The sequence below is a fragment of the Balaenoptera musculus genome, chromosome 5, assembly GCF_009873245.2.
Source record: "Balaenoptera musculus isolate JJ_BM4_2016_0621 chromosome 5, mBalMus1.pri.v3, whole genome shotgun sequence".
Lineage (NCBI taxonomy): Eukaryota > Metazoa > Chordata > Mammalia > Artiodactyla > Balaenopteridae > Balaenoptera > Balaenoptera musculus.
This window is the reverse complement of record NC_045789.1, coordinates 68,702,290-68,727,330: the sequence shown is the minus strand read 5'-3', so window position 1 is coordinate 68,727,330 and position 25,041 is coordinate 68,702,290. Positions and strand designations below refer to the sequence as shown.

Sequence of the window (25,041 nt, the reverse complement as noted above, 5' to 3'; positions counted from 1 at the left end):
GCACAGATAATCCAAAACACCATTTTCACTCGGCTTTCAGAGGTGCTTTAATACTTAGTTTGAATTGTTAAATTACGAATTTCTCAAATCTTTCCATGACATATTTTCAGACAGCTTCCCAGCTCTTTGATGAAACCAGCTATATCTATGTCCTTTTTACCTCATTCCATTATTGTCAGTACCAACTCTTTACTCAGATTTGTTCCCTCATGCCCTCATACATGCTGTTTGTTTATTTAAACTATTCTAGCATCTTAAAGCTGTATGGAAATGAAAAATAACTCTTTACAAAAAGAGAAGGAACAATAAAAGATTGAGAACCTAGGATAAAAATGTTAATAAAAGAAGAATATATTGACCATATCTTAAACTTTATGATAACTACTCACCTTCTCTAGTGGTAGAATTACCGTTGTATAATCACGTGCTGATTCCCTAGAATGTTTTTTTTTCCTGTAGGTGAATTATTTTTTCTTTTTCCCCAGAAGTTGATAATTAAGGAAAATATGTAAAGAAACATAATGAGATTCTAATCACTAATTTACTTTTAAGTGGGATATATGTATACCGTTTCATATTCGTGTATTTCAATATTTGAATAATGTATAGGCAGAAGAAAAAGTAAGGTACCATCCTTTTTTAAAAATTGCATATACTTGTTTGTTTTTTATATATGTAGCTATAGTGAAGCTTATTTATGATGAAAATGTCACAAATATTTTAGTATAGAATCACACTACTCACAAGAATGTATTTGGAAAGTAGTAAATCCAGAATATTAGCAGGTTTAAAATTTAATGAAGTTTCTTTATAAAAATATTTAAAACTTGGGAGTTCCTTGGAGGTCCAGTAGTTAGGACTTGGACTTTCACTGCCGTGGCCCCAGGTTCGATCCCTGGTTGGGGAACTAAGATAACGGAAGCCGTGCGGCCCGGCCAAAAAAAAAGAAAAAAAAATTTAAAACGTTTTGTTTAAAGTTAATACATTATGAAGCAAAATAAAATGTTACCTATTTTTCTGAAAATTTTACATATATCTTTGATACATAATATATATGTGCGTTTTAACTAGTGTGTGTATATAGGTGTACTGTTTTCATAATAGCCTTTTTATTTTGATATATAATTATGTACAAATATTACAATGGCAAGTTTTATACATGAATTAGCATTTTAAATATTTTATATAAACCAAATTTATATATTTGCTGCATTTTGTTTTCTTTTAAGTATTTTTCCAGCTCTTAAGTGGTAAAGCTTTGGTTCTTACTTGCTGGTCTGCATGAACCTAACTTTGCAAGGTTGCTTTATTTCCACCTAAGGGACCACTTCTTTTGCCTTGTTACTATGCCAATCACTATTTTTATATGCTTATTTGCTATGGCTGCATTATTGTGGATGTTGGCATTCAAATATGAATATTATGAGAGTTCTAATATATTTTCATTTTGATAGCTATTACCAATTCTTGACTTTTATATTTGGAAAATGTGAGTAACTTAAAAAGTTTAAGAAAACCAGAGCATTGCAGAGGTCATGGATAACATGTAATTTTCTCAGATTCTCCAGTTAAAGGAAGGAATGTTTCTCAGGGACAGTTTTTCAAAAGACTAGTGCTTGCTTTCTAAGACCACTAGAGCACAGGTTTAATAGAAAGTTTAATTTTCAGAAAAATATAGGAATTACTGGTTCAGAAGTAAGAGAAGAAAGAAAAACCCAAGGCAATCTGCTGGTTTTAAAAAAAGTAGTATGAGTTTACTTTCACATGTATTGTCCCATTTGAACCTCACAACATCTCATTTTTCATTTTTATAGAGAGGGAGAAGAGATCCATATAAATTATACGTACAATGTCAAGTAACTAGAAAAGTGACAAAACCAAGCCAAATTACTCCCTGTTCTCAACTCCTCCATGAGTCTCCTGATTTTCTCCCAATCATTGTTTGGATTACATCATGCTGACCTAATTGCAAATGAGGAGGCATCTTGGAAAATATTCTTGGATGACTCTACTGGAGCATGATTTGAGACTGAACTATAAATACTTTGTGAATTACCACAAAAGAGTAAAATAAGTCAGTGTAACATTTATCCACTTGCTTGCTTACATTTAACTAAATATATTTGAATAGGATACAGAGTATACTCCCAGAGAAGAGATGTATAGGATCAGTATTGTACTCTGGACCGCTCGCTGAAGAGGAAGTGTCCAGGGCAGTTGTCAGCTTATGCATAGGCCAGGCTGCACTTAGGCCCATGGGGAAGGAATTCTCATCCAAATTTCACTTGTAACCAAAACACTAGAAGGTTACACTCGAATTTTATATAATTATGAAACATAAATTGAAATAAATAAGTCATGATAAATCTGTGTAATTGGCTAATGTACAAATGAGTGAAATACTTGTAGAACTCCTGTTTAAGGATAAGTAGTGTAATGATGTTGTCAGTTATCACAAAGAGATTTTATAAATGTAGTTTTTCTGACCTTTACTTCTGGAAATGTTGATTGAATACATCTGGGATGGGGACCCAGAATCTATTTTTTAGAAGTGTCTTAGCTGACTCGGGCATATTTAAATTTGAGAACCACTCAATTGGACCTCAGCTGTGGAGGATCTCGAATATTTAGTTTGAATCTCTGGATTTTATCCAGTACTCAGTCACTTATGTGTTTCTTAATTATTCAACAGATATTTATTGGGTGTATATGTTCCAAGCACTGGGAATATAAATGTGAAAGAGACAGCTTATGCCCTCCAAAAGAGGAAGTGATAGGCAGGAAGTGATGTGGGAACAGGAGAGGCATTACACAGCAGTATGAAGAGGTTTTCAGGAAAGGTATTGAAAGATATCTCAGCCAACTCTGGAGGAGCTGTCACACGAGGAAAGGAAGTATAGCTTTTCCAAACAGTGGGACCAGTAATGAAGTCTTAAGAATGGCACCCTGATTATAGTGGTTTTGTTTGACTAAAGTGTGGGTCACAGGATGGTTAGTGGGTGCAGTGACCAAGGACGAGAGATGTAGGTAGGGGTTAGGTTGTGGGAGCTTTTAAATATCATGTTGGGAATTCCCCGGTGGTCCAGTGGTTAAGACTCCACACTTTCATTGCCGAGGGTGCGGGTTCGATCCCTGGTCAGGGAACGAAGATCCCACGAGCTGCGCGGTGCAGCCAAACAAATAAATGAATCAAATAAGTATCATATTAAGGAGTTTAGGTTTCATCTTATAAGCATGGCGAGCCATCATAGGCTTTTAATCAGGGTTACTTCTTAAGAAATTCAATCTGGTGGCAATGTGGAGAATAGATTAAAGTTCTAGAAGGATTTGGAGACTTTCAGTTTAACTACTATAATTTATCTTTAAAAAGTGATTTTGGGGACTTCTCTGGCGGTCCAGTGGTTAGGACTTGACACTTTCACTGCCGGGGCCTGGGTTCGATCCCTTGTTAGGGAACTAAGATCCCGCAAGCTGTGCGGACAAAATAAATAAATAAAAAGTGATTTCGTCATTAGAAAACAGATCAAATTACGATTGATAATTCAGATTAAAATGTAGTTTTTGTTTTTATTTGAATAACACTATGTGACTTTGTGGTATCTCATGAAAATCAGTCATTTCATTCCATCTGTATCAGGCAAATTTAGAGTATACTGCCTGATCCTATTTGCTATAAACAGGATCCTATCTGATTCTTGGACTTACTATTGGACAGTTTTCACTTGTCTGTAGATGCTGTTCTTGTGGCATCACCCATGAAACTTGAGGGATAAATAAGGTCCATTGGAGTTATTGTAGCTATTAATTTAAATAAGATCTTTCCAGGACAGTTGATTAGAGATGATATGTTAAACCCTCGTTTAAAAAATTTTAGTGGTTAATAGATACTGTGGATTGCCAATATATGTACAGTTGGTTACCTTTTGCCCTCATTTACTCCACTCCAATCACCGTGGCCTACTTCTGTTCTTCAGATATACCAGGCACACTCCTACCTCAGGTCCTTACTGCTGCTTTTCCTTCCATATATAGAATGCATTCCCCTGATATCTGCATTCCCCTGATATCTGTATGGCTCACTTCCTCTCTTCCTTCAGATCTTTGGGCAAATGTCATCTCAGGGAAATATTTCCTGATGACTCTATTTGTAATTGCAACTTAAATCTCCTACTTCTTGTCTCCCTTTCCTACTTAATATTCTCCTTAGCAGCTATCACCATCTCGCAGGCCATATATTTTACTCTTTGTTTATTGTGTTTCCCCTTCCCTAAAATCTTAGTTACATGAAAGTAGGAACTTTGTCTATCTAGCTGGCTACTAAATCCATTGTTCCTAAAACAGTGCCTCTAATAAAGTAGATAATTACTTGAAAGAATGAAAGAAAGCAGGAATGAATGAATGAGTGAATGAATGAAAATATGAATGGTTGAAAGCATGTATGAATAAATATGTAAATGAAGAATATTCAGTGACGATAGCATCCTATTTTTCTGTGGGATAGATATGAGGTAATGCATTATAAAATTGGTATTTTTTAGTTTTGGAGAATTTTTTGCTTGTCTGCCTGGCAATATATTTAACTTAAACTGGCATACAATATTATTTAGCAGCAGTAATGTGTTGTAGTAAGTGTTACAGAAATTGAAATCAAATGCATTTGGTACTTTTTAAAAATGTTTACTACTATTAGGCAGTGAGAAAATCCTATCAGCATTGATACGGTTAAGCAATAGAGGGAAAGAAAAATTCTCCTTAATTCTTTTTGGTGATATATCAAGTAATCCATTTATCAACCCAATGTTTGTTTAAACTCTGGCCAGATTTATGGTTTGAGATCTCTTTTTGGGGGCGGGTTGGGGTCGTTGCTTATAAATCCTAGAGGTATATGAAGTCTGACTTTCAAATGGGTAGAATGACATTTTAGAACCACTTAAATAGGTGACTGCACTGGTACATGTGGGAATCATCAGTTCATTGGAGCCAAAGTGAGATTTAACTCTAGATGGCTTTGAACTGCTGCTTAATTGCCAGTTATGAGAGTTTCGCTGCAGTTAATAGATTAGGAGTTCTGAAGAATGCTTAGAATTCCTCATTGATCACTTTAAAAAACAGATGCTCTGACTCTTCCAAATCCCTCAACCCCAACACACACACACCCCTCCCCACCCCGTATGCATGTGTGCATAGTCCAGATATGTTGCTACCCAAAGTCTAAAGTGCAATTAGTTGAATTCTACAGCAAGAGGATGTTGAACATATTAAAGAAACTAGATTGTTTACTCCCTTGAGGACCTGCCTGGTTCTGAGTTTTCTTCTCCTTTTTGAGTATGGGGATTACTATTTCATGTTAGGACAGTTCATCTAACAATAACTGCTTTGCCAAAGTCTGCTTTTTGCACTGAACAAGTACTACATTTATTTTTTTTTTCTGTACTGTGTGCTTGCGTTCATCACTTATTAGCTTTGTATTCTTTGCATCCTGTAGCATGTTTGCTGGTGGTTTGTTTTCTCTTTGATATTTTGATTGGTTTACATATTATAGATGTTCTCATCTATAAGAAATAACTTTGGAAAGTATGCACTTTGCTCTAAGATTTCCATTCCCTTTCTTTTCCAACTGAATGCACTAAGCATCACTTTAAGATTCCTCTGCTTCTAGGATTCTAACATAGTCTCACCTTATCTGTTCCTTGATAAATTTTCAAGTTTGTATTAAAATATTCAAGTTTACAGAAGCTATAGTCTTTATCTTGTCCTTCCAGGCAAATATTACAGTTCCTTATTTTTCAACAGCTTCGCAAAGGCTGAAAAATTTGCCTCGTACTTCCCTCAAAGCCAAACAGTTGCTTCAAACTTCATCTACAAAAAGAGGTAACTACAGCCTCTTACTAAGTTTTAAATTTCAGCAAATGGTCAAGTTAGTTAAATCTTTTACCTTTTGGCATACTGAGTCAGTGATGTCTATAAGGCACATTTTAGTCTTTTTTTTTTTTTTATACTAAAATAATGTGTATTCATTCTCTGTTACTTGGATAAATCCAGAAGAAACTCATTTTCTACAGAGGTATGTATCGGGTTGCGGTTCTAAAAGGAATAAATGATATGTAGCATTTAATATTAGAGAATTTATCATTTTTCTTACCTAAAACTGAAGGTTATTGTTTTAACTTTGTTAGATAAACTAATAAATGCTTTAAAATGAACCAAATGCCAGGCATTCTGTATGTTATGTTTTTTCTTCTGTCTTTGGTTTTGGGATTTACTTATCTCTAGGATGAAACAGGCGTGTTTTCATATTAGAAATTGATTGACGTTAAAGCAGAGTTGTTAACTGATGATGTTTGGAGTATTTATGGAATGGTAGCTTTTGTAAGAACTGACAGCTGAAGAAATATATGAAGGTTGACATCGAAGTTATCATGTTGGTTCCAAGAGATTGGATGTATGGACAGCTAGAAAGAAGTAGAATTGGGAGAAACACTGTGGGATTAGATAGACCAGCAGTAATAAGAATGAATAGAAACCTCAGAGGAAATGGGACAGAACAAATATAGGCAAATATTTCCCCTATCCAGGACATGTAGATTTCCTGCTAGCTTCAGAACTCAGTAAATAACAAAGCTATATAAGAAGGATAAAACCCTAACAGGACATTATATGGAAAGAGGAGGTTTGGGATTTGATTTGTTGAAAAAACGATTTAGTTAATATGGTTATAAAAGTACTGAAATAGGTACTTTAGCAAGTTCATTAATGCAGATGTTTTAGCAATGATTTGGTGGATTAAGTATAATTTAAGGAAATAGTTTTAGATATTAGAATCCAAAGAAAAGAGGATAGTCAAATAGAAAAGTAGAATGTTGGAATGTTTGTGTTTTGGATGTCAGGGGCTGATTATAGGCCTCTAGTAAGGGTGTGTTTTGGTGCCACTGTCAGAAATAATAATAGACTGAATAGATTATGCTCTTTTGATGGAGAAGAAGGTGACTTGTTAAGTATCATTGTAGAAAAGGTTCTTAAATTATTTGAGGACCTTAAACCTCTTTTTTGAGATTTCCAGATACTTTTGAGTACTTCTAGGGGTAGAAGGTAGGTGAAAACAGATGATTATAAAAGGATTGTAGTATCTATACCAGGGCAAGAGAGGATTTTAAGTTTATATAAATTTTATTTTTTGTATGCCTCTATAAGCTGCTTCATAATGTTTTTTGGCATTAGGTACACTTATATAATTTAAAATTTTTACTTGAAGATTTTATGTTGCTATTTATTAGATCGAGAAGATCATAACTTCTGGCTGATTTTTTTTGGGGGGGTGGGGGACGCCTGTGGAGGTTACATTATTTTTGTGATTCTGAACTACCAAACTGCCTACCCTCTGTGATAAGATAACAGGAAAACCCAGTCTCATAATTCCTGGTACCTCTAGCTGTCTAGATGACACGGTAAAGAGAGAGAAGTTTGTGCGTGTACATGTTTGATTTTTTGTTCCTTTTTGTTTCATTTTGTTTAATCTCTCATTTATCTTAATCCAGACTCCCTTATTTTCTGGTCGTACTGTGGCTTGGTGATCATCATTTTATACTATAAGTTCTAAACCAATTAAAAAAGGAACAATATATGATAGGATTTAAAATACTAGTTTAATTACTGGTAAAGCTGAGTTGGAGAATATCTCTTGGATCCAAGGTCAAAATGGATTTTCTAATTTACCCTCATGTCTAGACTTTGAGAGAGAGGAGTCTGCATTGGACTGTGGGATTCTCTGCTATTGTGGGGATGTGAAGCAGACAGGATTCAGACACCACGTTTTCTTAGGTATCTTTGCACATTAATCCCATCCAATAGGGAAACATGGACTAGATAGTAAATTGCCACATAAATCAGTTGTTCCTCATCCTGGGGATGAGCCTAAAACATTTTCTAGAAAGCTGATTTACTTATTTTAAGGGCTCACAGAATCATGGGAAGAGGAAGAAGATGGTTTCCTTAACTATTGGAAAAATGGTCACTGATTTTAATTGCATTTAGTAGTAGCTGGAGTTTGAAGATGTGAAGGGAAGTAAAACTGTGTTGCCTGGCACAAAGAAACACACCATAAACATTTGTTGATGAACACGATCATGCCACTAACTCAGAAAGGGCTGGACACATCCCTCATTGCGTTTTCTTCTTGCAAAGCTTTTGTGTTTCTTCAGCCCACTTTTCTCTTTGAGGGAAAGAACGCAGTGTTTTTTTAAGACTTCGTAGAAGTGACTGCTTAAACTGCTTTGATAAAGATATATTTTATTTATCTCCAGTTGCTGGGAACTCAGTCAAGTAGAGATAAACAGGGTAGAAACCTCAACAAGTCAGGGGAAGAAAATGAAGACTAATTAGAGAAGTGAATGTAGAGATAAGGACAAATTTAAATGTACAAACATATTTTTATTTAGAAGGAAAGAAACAACTAAGGAGGAGTTCATGATGGTAGTTGTCTAATACTGCTTTAATTTTCTAATTCACTATGTTTTGAGATATTTAAGGTGACATAAGCAATATTTATAAGAGGCCTTATTGATATGAACCCAGGAATTTTGTCATTACCCTGGATCCAAAATTTAAAATTTCATGTTCCCTTTTCTGTCAGCTAATACATATTGAATCTGAAGCATAAACATTATATTATTTATGCATTATTATATATTGTTATATTATAATGCATTATTATGCATTATATTCTTTTCTATTTTTTTCTCTGTTCTAGTCCCTCTTTACTTTTTCTTCTGTTAACAGTTGTGATCAAAGCCAGCCTCTGCCATAAACAGTTGTTAGATACAGTTAAAATGATAGGAGTTGCTCTCCCTCCCATGACAGTTATATACAATTGGGAGAAGGAAAGGAGAGAGCATGGGGGCTGTTCTTGGCGCTCCCTCCAAACACACAAATTTCTGTTAGATCATTTCATGCTATCTTTGGAATGATACTTGAATAGGTTTTATTTACATTTAGACTTGCTAAGGCTTTTATGATTTTCTAAGATTCTTTTTTCCTCTTTAGTTAAATCTTGACTACATCTGTCAATTTCCTTTGCTGAAGAAAGTCCTAGATCAAAATTTCCACCTCTCTGAAATTTGTGCCTTGATTTTCCTGATTAAATAGGACTGCATTTTAAAATATTAAAAGCCTTTAACATTCTGTGGTTTTAAAAAATCACCTGATTCCAATTAACCCTCATTATATTTTTATTCCTCCCTAACTCCCAAGTTTATAGATAAGGCAAAATGCTGCTACCATTAGAGGAGGAAACATTTTTTACAATAGTAAAACTACAGCTTAGTGCACCTCTTCATATACTCTAGTTTTCCCTCAATTTATACTTTAACCTTATTAAAGTATTTCTCTCCATATCTGGAGATTGTAGAACTTTTTGTCTTGTCCTTTCATAAACTCTAGTACATTTGTCTAAGAATAAAGGATTAATAAATTTAAAAGGATTTCTAATTTATAAATCTATTTTTTAATCTTTGTTATTTTAAAATATAGCACAAATTCAGAAAACCATATAATATGTAGAGAGCTTAATGAATTCCTATAAGGTGACCCCCTTGTAACTACCGGTCATATCAGGAGACTAGAACTTACTACCTCAGATGCTCTATACCCATCTGCTTCCAAACACAACCCTCTCTTGACCCCCTCTCCCAAGAATAGCCATTCTTCCAAATTTTTATGGCGATCACTTCCTTACTTTTCTGTATAATTTTTATCATCCAAGTAATGAAATTATAGTTTTGCCTCTTTAATATATGTCTTTTTTAAGTTTCTCTTAATTTATAGTTTTCCTCCAACTCTTTACTCCCCCTTGCTGTTTGAAGAAACCAACAAATCACTTGTCCTGTAGATGTTAACACAGACTGGATTTTCCATGGTGTCATTTATCAGGTTCCTCTGTATTTCCTATAAATTGTTAGTTATCTACATGCTTAATTAGATTCAGTTATGTTATTTTTGGCAAGACTACCATATAGGTGGTGGTACTTCTTGGCGTTGCCTGTTTCATGTGATATTAGCAGGCATTGATGCCTATGTCCTTACTTTATTAGGAATTGCCGAATTGGGTTATTTCAATTCTAACATTCCTAAGAGAAACTTTTCCTTATTCTTTGGTTAACCAGCACTGAGGTTTTATTTCAATACTTGTTCTTTCCCTTTATTTACCAGTTTACAAAATAAAAAATTGGCAATCTAGGATCCTCCAAAGGTGACCAATATTTTTCATATATATATATATACACGCACACATACATATATATATCTCATTATAAACTTACAGATTTAAACATTTTTTAATGTGTTTCGATCTGAGTATTTTCCCAACTTTGGTAGAAGCATCTTCAAGTTGGCGTTCAGGTCTTTTTGACACAACCCTGGTAGTCTTTGATAACGTCTTGATAACTGGTATGACAAGATAGGCTCATCTTATACATTTCCTGCCACAGACCTGAATTTAGTTATTTCTCAAAAAAAATCCTGATTTCTTTTGGTAGGAAATGGAATTTCAAAACTAAAGTCTGAGTTTTTAGTTGTGCTCTTTACTATCCAGTTGGTCATTGTTTCTAGTTCTTTTCAGTTACTAGAAATATATATGTGTAGATTTGTGTTTGTATATTTTTTAAGATTGAACGCCTTAATGAGTTCATGCTGATACTTCCTAATCAAATTTAGGGCTTGAGGGTAATTACTTAACCTCTTTTAACTTAAAGCTTTCTTTATTTTATTCTTCTCCGAGAAGCCTGTCTCTCAGAAACACATAGAAATAGAGTATCATTTAATAATTGTTTTCTCCCACGTTTTACACAGAATCTTCTGGGGATAACATTAGTGTAATACCATACAATATGGTTACTAAAAGCAGTTTATAAAACTTTTTACATAAATAGGTTACTAGGGGATGAGGGGGGAAGGGATAAATTGGGAGATTGAGATTGACATATATTCACTACTATATAGAAAATAGATGACTAATAAGAACCTGCTGTATAGCACAGGGAGCTCTACTCAATACTCTGTAATGGCCTATATTGGAAAAGAATCTAAAAAAAGAGTGGTTATATGTGTATGTATAGCTGATTCACTTTGCTGTACACCTGAAACTAACACAACATTGTAAATCAACTATACTCCAATAAAAATAAAAAAAGCTTTTTCCATAAATAACTATTATATACTCTCCTTTATATGCCTCATTTAGTCTCAGCCCTACATTTAAATAATATTTGATGCTTGCTACCTGTCTGTTGATATTGTCTCACCAGTGAGTTTTCTTGTTTAAAGCTTATCCTCTGTTAGATTCCTTAAGGAGTTAATGGGAACAATATCTGTTCCCTCAATTTTTGCATGTCGATGACAGCTTGTCTGCTCTTTATATATTTGAAAGTCGTTAGCTAGATATGAAATCTTTGGCTCACATTTTCTTTCCTTGAGTATCTTAAATATATGACTCCTTTTTTGTCAGGAATAAAGAATTGTTTCCATTACAATCGTTTGGTCTTTTTATCTGGATGTCCAAAGGTTGTTTTCTTCTCCTTCGAAGTTCAGTCATTTATGAGACTATGTCTTAGTGTTTGTCATTCTGAGTTGATTTCCCCAGATATGTGGTGTGTTATTTTAATTTGAAATTGCAGAGTTTTAAAAATTTTAGGCAAGTTCTTTACAATTATAGTTTTTTTTAATTGTGTTCTTTTGCTTTGGCTTTCTTTTTTTGTGGGGACTCTTCTTGTACACATGTTGGGTGTTCTTTGCCTTTCTTCTGTGTTTGTTGCCTTCTCTTGAATCCTTTTCATCTTTCTTCATTTCTTCTTGTTCTATAAAAGTTTATTTTCATTGTTTATTTCTTTTAAAGCATAAGATACTGTATATGGTGACTCTTGTGTTCCTTCTTTCTTAGACTTCATTTTGAAATGATTTATTTTATGTCTGATTCTTTTCTGTGTTCCACCACCTCCCTTTTGAGTGTTTTTTCATTCTGATTTATGTTCTTTCATATCTTGTTATTTTCATCTTTTTGTGCATGTGCATGGTGGACATATTTGGCAAGGTTTCACCATTGGTAGAAATATTATTCTATTCCTTATTCTCTCTATTTTTTTATTTAGTAATTTTATATGGGATTTTGCCTTACTCTTTTTCTATTGCTCATTTTTCTGTGAAATTGGTTTTTCTAAACGTTTAGAAAGGGAGTTTTAAGATTTTCTAATTTATGGCTCTAGTGCTCCCTCTTCTTTTGTTTTAGGAAACTGTTCAAAAATATGGCTGTTTATTTTCTGAGATTTCTTGCTTTTACTCCCCTCCCCTGTTTTAAAATTCATCCTTTTAAAGTGTATAAATCAGTGTTTTTTAGTACAGTTGACCCTTGAACAACACGGGTTTGAACTGTATGGGTTCATTTATACACGGATTTTTTTTCACTAAGTATGTGCTACAATACTACACAATCTGTAGTTGGTTGAATCCACAGATGCAGAACCATGCATGTAGAGGGCCAACTGCAAAGTTATATGTGGATTTTCCACTGTGCAGAGGGTCAGCACCCTTAACCCCCTGAATTGCTCAAAGCTCAACTGTATATTCACAGAGTTGAGCAACTGTTAACCACTGTCTGATTTTAGAGATTATCATCACCCCATAAGAAACACCATGCCCATTAACAGTCACTCCCATTCCCCACTCCTTCCAGTCACTGGCAACCACTAATCTTTCTGACTCTGGATTTGCCTGTGCTGAACATTTCATATCAATGGAATCATACAATATGTGATCTTTGCAACTGGCTCTTTCAAACAAATTTTGTTTATCCATTCATCAGTTGGTGGACATTTGAGTTGTTTCCACTTTGTACCTGTTGTAAATAATGCTGCTAATGCTGCAAATGTTTGCTGGTAGCTTATTTATTCTTATCTATCAGTCTTTTTGTATGTATGGAAGAAAAGCTAGCGAAACCTGTTCCCAGGGGTTTCTTCTGCCTCTTATGTTTAATAAATATTCTCTTGATAAATATATGCTTACAGAAATAATGGTAAGTACTGTACCCTAATGAAAGAAGAAATCAAGGGATTCTATGTCTTGTTATTTTTTTATGATTACTTGTCAGCCATTACAAATTTAATATGCCTTGGTGTTGTATCTTATAAAACCTGCATAGGATAGTAGCCCCACAAATAAACTTTCTGAGTCTAGTTGAAAATTAAAATGGTGAAAAAGACATTTTAATGTCTACTCCCAGAGGTGTTTCTCTTTTGGTATTACCGAGAGGTAAAGAACACCAATCTGGGAATCAGGAGGCCTGAATTCAAGTCCTGACTTTCCTGTTTATTTGCTCAGTTGATTTCTGTGGTTGTGGCAATTTTCCTTCTCTGTAAAGTGGAAGGGTTGTAATAGTTACTAGTATCTCTTTTAACAAGGATGTCTCTTTTTTTTTTGGCTGCGTTGGGTCTTTGTTACTGCGCGTGGGCTTTCTCTAGTTGTGGTGAGCAGGGGCTGCTCTTCGTTGTGGTGCGCAAGCTTCTCATTGTGGTGGCTTCTCTTGTTGCGGAGCACAGGCTCTAGGCACACGGGCTTCAGTAGTTGCAGCACGCGGGCCCTAGAGCACACGGGTTTCAGTAGTTGCTACTCGTGGGCTCAGTAGTTGCAGCACGCAGGCTCTAGAACACGCGGGCTTCGGTAGTTGTGGTGCTCAGGCTCAGTAGTTGTGGCTCGCGGGCTCTAGAGCACACGGGTTTCAGTAGTTGCTGCTCATGGGCTCAGTAGTTGCAGCACGTGGACCCTAGAGCACACAGGTTTCAGTAGTTGCTGCTCATGGGCTCAGTAGTTGCGGCACATGGGCTCTAGAGCACAGGCTCAGTAGTTGTGGCACACAAGCTTAGCTGCTCCGCGGCACGTGGGATCTTCCCGGATCAGGGCTCGAACCTGTGTTCCCTGCATCGGCAGGCGGATTCTTAACCACTGTGCCACCAGGGAAGTCCTAACAAGGATTCTTTAACTCTGTAATGAGAGAATCATATTTACTTCATCTCTGTGGTCTTTAATAACAAGAAATTATTTTAAAGTCCTTATTATGTCAGTAACCTGTTGCCATCATTTATGGTGCATAGACCATTGAGTGACTGGAATGATATACCTATAAAGTAAGGGATAGTTGACAAGGAAGTATTTTTGTCTTTATTTTTTAAATAATTGAATGGCATATGTACTTTGCTCCCCATCAGTCATGGTAGCCAGTGTTTGGCAATGTGTGTATTTTTATTGCAAACTGTGCATTTATTGGATATTTACATATTTTTAAAAAGTATACAATTAATGTAATTTGTAGTTTGGTTGACACATGACTGTGAAGACAACCACTTGGAGTGTCTAGTTTTTATATTGCAAGATAGTGTTTAATATTGAGATATATTATTTGTAAAACATTTTGTATTCAGTGAGTATCAAGCTAAAAACAGTATACAGTTTACTCAATTTCTCCATTTTAGAGTTAAGTGCCTGCTGAATTATACAAGCCTTAATTAGAAAATAAACTTACCATTTTTATTAAATGCTTATTGAAAGACAAAAATGAATATTCAAAAAATAAGAATCCTCATATCACCCACCATTCCATTTTAGAGATGACTTAGACACCACAGTTAACATTCTTAGTCATATCTCAGTTTTATAAATAGAATTCTAATTCTTGCTTGGAGCAGATAACATTCCTTCATTTTGTGCCTTGATTCAGGTGTAATTCTCGGTATCCACAATGAGTAAAGAGAAACTGTAGCCTGCTGTCATAATTAATTTGGGTAATGGAGCCTAATTTACTTAATCCCTGTATTTTAGTTAATTTATAAGGACAGCTTAGGAGACTGTCCTGAGTGGCATTGTTGAATATCTTTCCAGATAACTGAGCTGCAACAGGCTGAAAAGCACCATATTCCTTAGATAAGGGAGGCATGGATATGATACGCCTTACAAATCCTATAATATTTTACATTTTACCAACAGTTTACTTACACATTGCTCATTTGATCTTTGCAGCTAACCTGTGATATTTGCCGAGATTTGTTTTATTAGATTTACATCTATATATCTATTTTCTCTTTTTTGGGGTGCAGTGCAAATGGTATTGCATTTAAAATTTTTATTTCCATGCATTTATTGCCAGCGTATAGAGATACAATCGATTTTTGTATGTTAATCTTCCATCCTGTGACTTTCCTGAACTCAAAATTTCTGGAAGGTTTTTTTTGTTTTGTTCTTTTGTTTTTAGATTTCTTGGGATTTTCTGTGTAAACAATCATGGAGAAAGTTTCTTTCTTTCTTTCTAATCTATATGGCCGTTATTTCCTTTTCTTGTTTATTGCACTGGCTAGAACTTCCAGCATGTATTACATAAGAGTGGTGAGAGCCTATATCCTTGCCTTGTTCCGGATCTTAGAGGGGAAGCATTCAGTCTTTCATCATTAAATATAATGTTAGCTGTAGATTTTTTGTAGGTGCTCTTTATCAAGTTGAAGTTCCTACTCCCTGTTTTTCTGAAAATTTTGTCATGAATATGTGTTGAATTTTGTCAGACACTTTTTTTACATCAATAGATAGGCTCATGTGATTTTTCTTCTTTAGCCTGTTATTGTGGTAGATTACATGGATTGATTTTCAAATATTGAACCAACTTTGCATCCTGGAATAAACCCCACTCAATCATGGTATATAATTTTTTTTTATGTATCACTGAGTTCTGTTTGCTAATATTTTGTTAAGGAGGCTTATGTCTATTTTCCTGAGAGATATTGGTCTGTAGGTTTCTTTTTTGACACTATCTTTTTCTGTTTTTGGTACTGCTGGTGATACTACTTTCATAAAATGAATTGTGATGTGTTCCCTCCTCTTCTGTTTTCTGATAGAGAGTATACAGAATTGGTGTTAATTCTTCTTTAAACCTTTGGTAGAATTTTCCAGCAAAACCATCTGGGCCTGGAGGTTTCTCTTTCAGAGGGTTTTGAATTATGAAATCAGTTTCCTTAATAATTATATGGCCATTCAGTTTATCTGTTATATACAAGATGAGTCGTGCTAGTTTGTGCATTTTGAAGAATTGGTTCATTTCATCTAAATTGTCAAATTAATGTGTGTAGGATTGTTCTTAGCACTCCCTTATGATCCTTTTGATGTCTTCAGGGTCTGCAGTGATATCCCATTTTCATTACTGATATTGGTAATTTGTGTTTTCTCTCCTTTTTATTTTGTCAGGCTTGTCAATTTTATTGTCCTCTTGAAAGAAATCTTTATTTCTTTGATTTTTCTCTGTTTTTCTTTATTCAATCTCATTGATTTCTGCTCTTTATTATCTTCTTCTGCTTGCTTTGAGTTTATTTCTCTCTACTTTCTCTAGCTTTTTGAAGTAGGAACTTAGATTACTGATTTAAGACTTTTCTTTTTCCTAATTATGACCCACAAACTTTGATATTTTGTATTTTAATTTTTATTCAGTTCCATGTATTATAAAATTTCTATCAAGAAGTATATCATTTAGTTTTCAAGTGATTTTTTTCATCTTTTTGTTACCTTTTAGTTATTGATTTCTAGTTTGATTGTATTATGGTCAGAGAAAGTACTCTTTGTAATTGCAGTTTTTAAAAAATTGTTGTAATTTACTTTATGGCCCAGGGCATAGTCTATCTTGGCTTATATTCTGTGGACACTTGAAAAGAATGTGTATTCTGCTGTTGTTTAGTGGATTGTTTTATAAATGTCAGTTAGATTCTGTGGTTGGTGGTGGTGATGTTGAGTTCTTACATGTTCTATCAGTTGTTAAGAGGGGGGTGTTTAGGTCTCCAGCTGTTGTGGATTTGTCTATTTCTCCTTTCAGTTCTGTAAGTTTATCCTTCACGTTTTTATAGCTCTGTTTAGTACATACACATTTAGGATTGTTTTGTCTTCTTGATAATTTGACCCTGCTTTCATTATGTATTATCCCTCTTTGTCCCTGATAATTTTCTTTTTCATTATCTGATGTTAATATAACCATCATGCTTTCCTTTTGTGTTATATGCTTGATATATTTTTTCCATCCCTTAACTTTCAACCTCCCTATATTTTTGTATTTGGAGTGAGTTTCTTAAAGACAGCATAAAGTTAGATTATGTTTTAAATGCATTTCTACCAAATCTCTGTCTTAATAATTGGTGTAGATGGACCATTTACATTTCATGTAATTATTGATATGCTTAAGTCTGCCATTTTATTTGTTGTTTTTTGTTTTTTCTACTTTTCATTTCTCTATTTTCTTTTTCCTGCATTCCTGTGGGTTATTTGAACATTCTTTAGAATTCCATTTTGACTTATATATAGTGTTTTTGAGTCCATATGTTTGCATATGTAGTGGTTGCATTACATTACATTATGTATACATAACATCATATATACATATCACTGTCTGTTGATGTTATCATTTTATCAGTTCAAATATGTAAACCTTACCTTTTTTCATGTACCTTTACCCTCACCCCATTTATAATTGTCTTAAATATTTCCTTTAAATAATATTTCCAACAACATCAGTGTTATAATTTTTTCTTCAACCTGCACATATAATTTTGAAAACTCGAGGAGAGGGAAAGCCTATGTGTCTGCCCATATTTTTGCTTACCTTGTTCTTTCTTCTTTTCTGATATTCCAAGTTTCCATGTTTTTATCATTTTCTTTCTGTTTATAGAATTTGTTTAGCTAGAGATTTTTTTTGGGGGGGATGCGGTCTGCCGGCCACAAATTGTCTTTGTTTTCTTTTGTCTGAGAATGTCTTGATTTTCCTTTAGTTCTTCTAGGATATTTTCTCTGAGTATAGGATTCTGGGCTGACATTTCTTTCAACTCTTGAAAAATATTTGCTACTTTTCTACTGGCCTCTGAGGGCTATGATGAGAAATCCACTGTTCTTACAATTCGTTTTCCCCTATAGGTTAGGTGTTATTTCTCTCTCTGATTTCAAGGCTTTTTCTTGTGTTTCGTTTTCAGAAGTTTATAACTATGATGTGTCTTGGCATGGATTGCTTTGGATTTACCTAGTTTAGTGTTCTCCTAGTTTTTTGAATCTGCAGGTTTATGTCCTTTGACAAATATGGGAAGTTTTTGTATATGGGAAGTCATTATTTCTCACGGTACTTTTTGTCCTCTCTTTCTCCTTTCCTCCCAGTACTCCAGTGACATGAAAATGTGGGTCTTTTCTTGTAGTCCCACAGGTCCCCAAAAATTCTGTTCATTTTTTTCTTTTTTTTATTGAAGTAGTTGATTTACAGTGTTTTGTTAATTTCTACTGTACAGCAGAGTGATTCAGTTATACACACATATATATATATATATATATATATATACACATTCTTTTAAAAATTCTTTTTCATTATGGTTTATCACAGGATATTGAATGTAGTTCCTCATGTTATACAGTAGGACCTTGTTGTTTATCCATTCTAGATATAATGGTTTGCATCTGCTAATCCCAAACTCCCAATCCATCCCTCCCCTACTGCCCTCTCCCTTGGCAACCACAAGTCTTTTCTCTATGTCTGTGAGTCTGTTAATGTTTTGTAAATAGGTTCATTTGTGTCATATTTTAGATTCCACATATAAGTGATATCGTATGGTATTTGTCTTTCTCTTTCTGACTTACTTCACTTAGTATGATAATCTCTAAGTCCATCCATGTTGCTGAAAATGGCATTATTTCATTCTTTTTTTACAGCTGAGTAGTATTCCATTGTATATATTTAACACATCTTGTTTATCCATTCATCTGTTGATGGACATTTAGGTTGTTTCCATGTCTTGGCTATTGTGAATAGTGCTGCTGTGAATATAGGGGTGCATGTATCTTTTTGAATTGTAGTTTTGTCCAGATATATGCCCAGGAGTGGGATTGCTGGATCATATGCTAGATATATTTTTAGTTTTTTGAGGAACCTCCATACTGTTTTCCATAGTGGCTGCACCAACTTACATTCCCACAAATACTGTAGGAGGGTTCCCTTTTCTCTACACCCTCTCCAGCACTTGTTATTTGTGAACTCTTTAATGATGGCCATTCTGACCAGTGTGAGGTGGTACCTCATTGTAGTTTTGATTTGCATTTCTCTAGTAATTAGCAATGTTGAGTTTCATTTCATGTGCCTTTTGGCCATCTGTATGTCTTCTTTGGAGGAATGTCTATTTAGGTCTTCTGCCCATTTTTCAATTGGGTTGTTTGTTTTTTGTTTATGAGCTGTTTGTATAGTTTGGAAATTAAGCCCTTGTCAGTCACATCATTTGCAAATATTTTCTCCCATTCTGTAGGTTGTCTTTTTGTTTTGTTTATGGTTTCCTTTGCTGTACAAAAGCTTGTAAATTTGATTAGGTCCTATTTGTTTATTTTCACTTTTATTTCTATTTCACTGGGAGGCTTTTTGTTTGTTTGTTTGTTTTTAAGTCTATTTTCTCTATGTTTAGATTGGGTAATTTCTTTTGTTCTATCTTCCAGTTCACTGGGGTTCCCCCAGCCCCCATTCTGCTACTGAGCTCATCCACTGAGTTTTTTATTTTGGTTAATGCATTCGTAAGTTTTAAAATTTACATTTGATTCCCGTTTCTCTGTGTCTTCTATTTATTTGCTGAGACTTTGTATTTTTGCATATTTCAAGTGTTTGGAATTACTCATTCAAGAAATTTTATGATAGCTACTTTATTTTTTGTTAAATATCTTTATTGGAGTATAATTGCTTTACAATGTTGTGTTAGTTTCTGCTGTACAACAAAGTGAATCAGCTACAAGTATACATGTATCCCCATATCCCCTCCCTCTTGAGCCTCCCCTCCACCCTCCCTATCCCACCCCTCTAGGTCATCACAAAGCATCGAGCTGATCTCCCTGTGCTGTGCAGCAGCTTCCCACTAGCCACCCATTTTACATTTGGTAGTGTATATTTGTCAGTGCTACTCTCTCACTTCGTCCCAGCTTCCCCTCCTCTCCCTGTGTTCTCAAGTCTGTTCTCTACATCTGTGTCTTTATTACTGCCCTGCCACTAGGTTCTTCAGTACCGTTTTTTTAGATTCCTTATATGTGATCGCTACTTTAAAATCTTTGTCAAGTATTTCTAATGTCTCTGTCATCTTGGTGTTCACATCTCTTGATTGTATTTCTTTATTTAGTTTAAGATCTTCCTGGTTCTTGGTATGGTAAATTGTTGTTTTGGTTTTTTTTTTAATTGAAATCTGGACATTTTCAGATTATGAGAGTCTAAATCTTATTTAAACCTACCCTTTTATGAAAGGGTATGTCTTTCTCTGACACCACTCAGGCATTTGGTGGATGAGGGGCGGGGGATTTCATTACTGCTATGGGAATAGACGCCCAGGTTCCCCACTCAGTTCCTTTTGACACCCAAGGGGGAGGGACCGACTGGGTGGAGGTAGAAATTTTGGCTACCCATATGGTCTCCACTGAAACTGTGATGAGGGTGGTCTTACTACCAGTGAGCAATCATCAAAGTCCTGACACTCCACTAGTCCTCCTCTGACACCAACCCAAGAGGAGGGAAAAGAGCACCTCATTACTTCCTTCTCTCTTACCTCCCTGGATAAGGTGTTTGTAGGCCTTGTTCAGTCTCAAAAGGATAGAAGTCCAGGCTCCCCACTAGCCTTTGTTGGCATGGGTGAAAGTAGTGCCACAGTTTTTTCTGTGGTGTTTGGCTGGAGCAGAGCACTTATTATCTAAAAGTTTTCTTTCCTAGTCCTTTGGCTAGAGAGAGCAGATTTTTTTTTGGTCTGTCATACCCAAAGGCCTTTTTGGGTTGCTGCCTTCTTCAGCTTTAATCTGGGATATATGAGGCAAAAGAAAATCCTGGGAACTCATTACCATGTCACCCCTCAGGTCTCAAGGTTCCTGAGTAGTGTTTCTTCTTCTCTCCATGTTTCAGTCTTATGTCTGTTTTATATACAGTGCCCATGGTTTTAAATTATACTTACTGGGAGAAATAGGGAAAAGTTCATCTATTCCATTTTCCCAAGTGGAAGTATGAGATTCACATTCTTAAAAAATTTCAGGAGACATCCATTTCCCTGGCATAACTATTAATAGTTAAAATGGTGGTGAGAAGTTTTTCCAGAGGAAAAGGCTTTCACAAAGCCTATCTTCAAGATAAGATTTGGTGAGACATTCCGAACATTATAGATATATTCCAGTATTTATAAAGCTGTGATGTAGAAATGAAGCACTCTCAGGGACTTCCCTGGTGGCGCAGCAGTTAAGACTCTGTGCTCCCAATGCAGGGGGCCCGGGTTCGATCCCTGGTCAGGGAACTAGATCCCACATGCATGCGGCAACTAAGAGTTCGCATGCCACAACTAAGGAGCCCGCGAGCCGCAACTAAGGAGCCAGCAAGCCACAACTAAGACCCGGTGCAACCAAATAAATAAATATTATTAAAAAAAAAAAAAAGAAAGAAAGAAATGAAATACTCTCAGCCTCATCAAGATGATCTGCCTAATTTCACCATACCCTCTACATCAGTCACCATAAGAGAGAAGCCTAGGACTCCTTGGTCATCTCTCATCTACCAGATTGTCATTCACAATGTCTTAGTGAATCTCTTAACCTGACCTCATTTCTGTCTATCCCCAGCTCTCCAGACTTTTCCAAAATACTCCTTGAAACTCAGTGATCCTCCTCTGAACTTTACTGTTCTTGCCTCCTATCTGAAACCTGCATCCCCACCAAAACAAAATCCCAGTCAAAAGGCTGCCAGTATGGTAAAAAAAAAACTAGGACTGAAGGTGGCTTTTCTGGAGTTGGTACTGGAAGAAGCAGGTCTAGGCACTACCCTTAGATAGTGGCTAGAGGATAACTTAGGCATAGAGTCTCAGTTATCCAGTGAGCTTCCAGGAAGACAGTGAAACAACTTGGGCAGAGACAAAGGTGGGACTGTAGGGAATGGAATTGAGAAAACACTTTCATAGTCACCTATAGAAAGGGGAAGATGGATTATGTAAGATAAAGAAAAAAAAAAAACTTCTGTGAAGATCATGGAATTTGCAATTCAGGGTACTTGGGTCCTGTGGACATCTTGTCTTCAGTTTTCTACCAGAAGAGACTGTAACAGTTTGTTGGATATAATTGATTCAAGATATAATTGGTTCATAATTATTCTCAATTATGGTCCTACTTTAGAGCCCCTTATGGAGTTTTTTTGGTTTTTTGTTTTTTTTTTTTTTGGCTGCACCCTGCAGCATCCGGAACTTCCCCAACCAGGGATTGAACCTGCACCCACTGCAGTGGAAGCCTGGGGAAGCACGGAGTCTTAACCACTAGACCACAAGGGAAGTCCTGGAGTTTTTTTTTTTTAATCAGCTTTACTCAGGTGGAATTTTAAATGCACAATTTCAATTACAAGAGTATAGATTCATGCAGCCAGCCCAGTAAAGTCATCGAACATTTACATCATCCCCCAAAGTTTTTTTTTGTACTTCCTCCCAGTCAGTTCTCCCAGCCTCAGGCAAATATCTGATTTGTGCTTAGTTACCATAAGTGAGATTTGCCTAATTTTTGAGAATCATCCTTGTTGTATCAGCAGTTTTCTCCTCTTTGTTGCTGAGTGGTATTCTGTTGTATGGATATACCACAATTTGTTTACCTATTCACCTGCTGATGGACATTTGAGCTGTGTCCAGTTGAATGGAGTGTTCTATAAATGTCAGGTTAGCTTGATTGATGGTGTTGGTCATGTCTTTGTCCGTTCTGATTTTCTACCTATTTGTTTCGTCTATTACTAAGGAGTGTTGAAATATCTAACTAATTCTGGACTTTTTTAGTTCCTTTCAGTTATGTCTGTTTCATGTGTTTTGTATATTTGTTTTTGGGTATACATAGTTAGTATTCTTATGTCCTCTTGCTGAATCGACCCCTTTAACTTTATGAACTCTATCTCTGATGGTAATTGCTTTCTGATATTATTATAAACACTCCATCTTTTTCATAATCGGTTTTGTATGAGGTAACTTTTTCTATCCTTTTACTTTTAACCTGTGTCTTTATATCTAAAATGTGTTTCTTTTAGATAGCATCTTGCTCTTGCTTTTTTGTCCATACTGGCAATATTTACCTTTTAATTGGAGTGATCACGATTCACATTTAATGCAGTTATCAATATGGTTGGTTTAAAATCTGTCTCACAACTTGTTTTCTCTTTGTCTCTTCAGATTTTTGTTCCTTTCCTCCTCTGCTTTCAGTCTTGCAATATCTGAGTACTTTTTATATATTGCATTTTATTTTCACGGTTGGCTTACTTTCTATCTCTTTTTTTTTTTTTTTTTGCTTTTTATTAAGTGGTTGCTTTAGAGTGTGCAGTGTACATATTTAACTTATTACAGTTATCTTCAAGTAATATACCACTTCACTTATAGTGTAAGAACCTCAGAACAGTATATTTCCATTCCTTCCCATTCTTTGTGCCACATTTATCATTTACTTTTACTCTCTTTATATATATTATATTAAATTGCAGAGAATGTTTTCGTTAGTTTTATTTTACAGTTATCTTTTAGTGAAATTAAAAATGATTTATTAAAGATCTTTTATGTTTCCCAAAATGTTTACCATTCCTGGCTCTGTTTATTGCTTTATGCAGATCAGGGTTACCATTTGGTATCATTTTCCTTCCACCTGAAGAACTTCCTTTAGCATTTCTATTAGTGAAAGACTTGCTGGCAACAAATTTTCTCATATTTTGTTTGTCTTTAAAAGTCTTTACTTTGATGTTAGTTTTGAATGATAATTTTGCTGGATATAGAACTCTAGATCGAAGTCTGAGGTATTTTATCTTTGTTCCTCTGTTTAAACATTTTTAAAAAATTTATTATTCACTTTTAGAAATTTGATGATGTTCCTTGGTGTGGTGTTCCCTTTGTTTGCCCTGCTCGGGTTTTTTTTGTTTGTTTGTTTTTTAAACTACTTAGATACATGAGTTTATAGTTTTCATCAAATTTGGAAAATTTTCAGCCATTCTTCAAATCTTTTCTGTCCCACTTATAACCCCCTTCATCTGGGACTCCAGTTGCATGTATTAGACCACATGATTTTGACCTGTAGATCATTGAGGCTTTATCATTTCTTTTTAGAGTCTTTTTCATTTCTTTTCTGAGTCTTTTTATTTTCTGTATGCTTTAGTTTAGATAATTCTTATTGTTATGTCTTCAGGTACCTCTTCTTCTGCAACATCTAAATTGTTATTAATTCCCATCCAGTGAACTTAGCACTTGGAATATATTATAAGTTTTTCATCTTTAAAAGTTCTATTGGGAATTCCCTGGTGGTCCAGTGGTTAGGACTCTGTGCTTCCACTGCAGGGGGCCCAGGTTCGATCCCTGTTCAGGGAACTAAGATCCTGCAAGCTTCAGGGCATAGCTAATAATAATAACAATAATAACAGAAAAAATGTTTTTTTTTAAAGTTCTATCTAGCTCTTTTAAAAATCTTTTATTTCTCACCTCATATTTATATATATTTTTTATATCCTTAAGCATATGTGTAATAGTTCTTTTTAAAGTCCTTGCCTGGTAATTCAGTCATTCCTGTGACTTCTTAATCTGTTTCTCTTGACTAATTTTTATCCTAGTTTTGGTTATCATTTTACTATTTCTTTATATGTCTACTAATTTTTTATTGGTTAGTGGACATGGTGAAGTTTTATGTTCTGTGCTGGATTTTGTTACCTTCTTTTAAATCGTGTAGACTTTGTTGTGGTAAACAGGTAAGATTTTCATGGGTTAGTTTAATCCTTTATAGCAGGGATCAGCAAACATTTTCTTAAAGGGCCCGATAGTAAATATTTTAGGATTGTGGGTGATATGGTCTCTGTTGTAAGTTTTCAGCTACTCTTGCAGCTGGAAAGCAGCCATAGACAATATAGAAACACATGAGTGTTGCCATATTCTACTAAAATTTTTTTTTTAAAAGCATTTTACTTTTCCATGGTGGTAGCTTGCTGACCCCTGCTTTAGTGGC

At 35.0% G+C, this 25,041-nt stretch overlaps 1 protein-coding gene and 1 non-coding gene across 6 annotated transcripts in view; both read left to right on the top strand.

The window, feature by feature from the left end:
- Positions 1–25,041, top strand: part of SLAIN2 (SLAIN motif family member 2) — a 140,687-nt gene that overhangs the window by 109,202 nt on the left and 6,444 nt on the right. For 4 of the 5 annotated variants that reach the window (XM_036852427.1, XM_036852424.1, XM_036852425.1 and 1 more), the window contains one exon: positions 5,794–5,871. The exons of the other annotated variant lie outside the window; for it this stretch is intronic. In XM_036852427.1, coding sequence (XP_036708322.1) covers positions 5,794–5,871 — 78 coding nt within the window. The remainder of the gene's footprint in view (positions 1–5,793; positions 5,872–25,041) is intronic. 5 annotated transcript variants of the gene reach the window in all.
- On the top strand, positions 24,341–24,413 carry TRNAG-UCC. Its single transcript has one exon. It is a non-coding gene; the product is annotated as a tRNA-Gly (tRNA).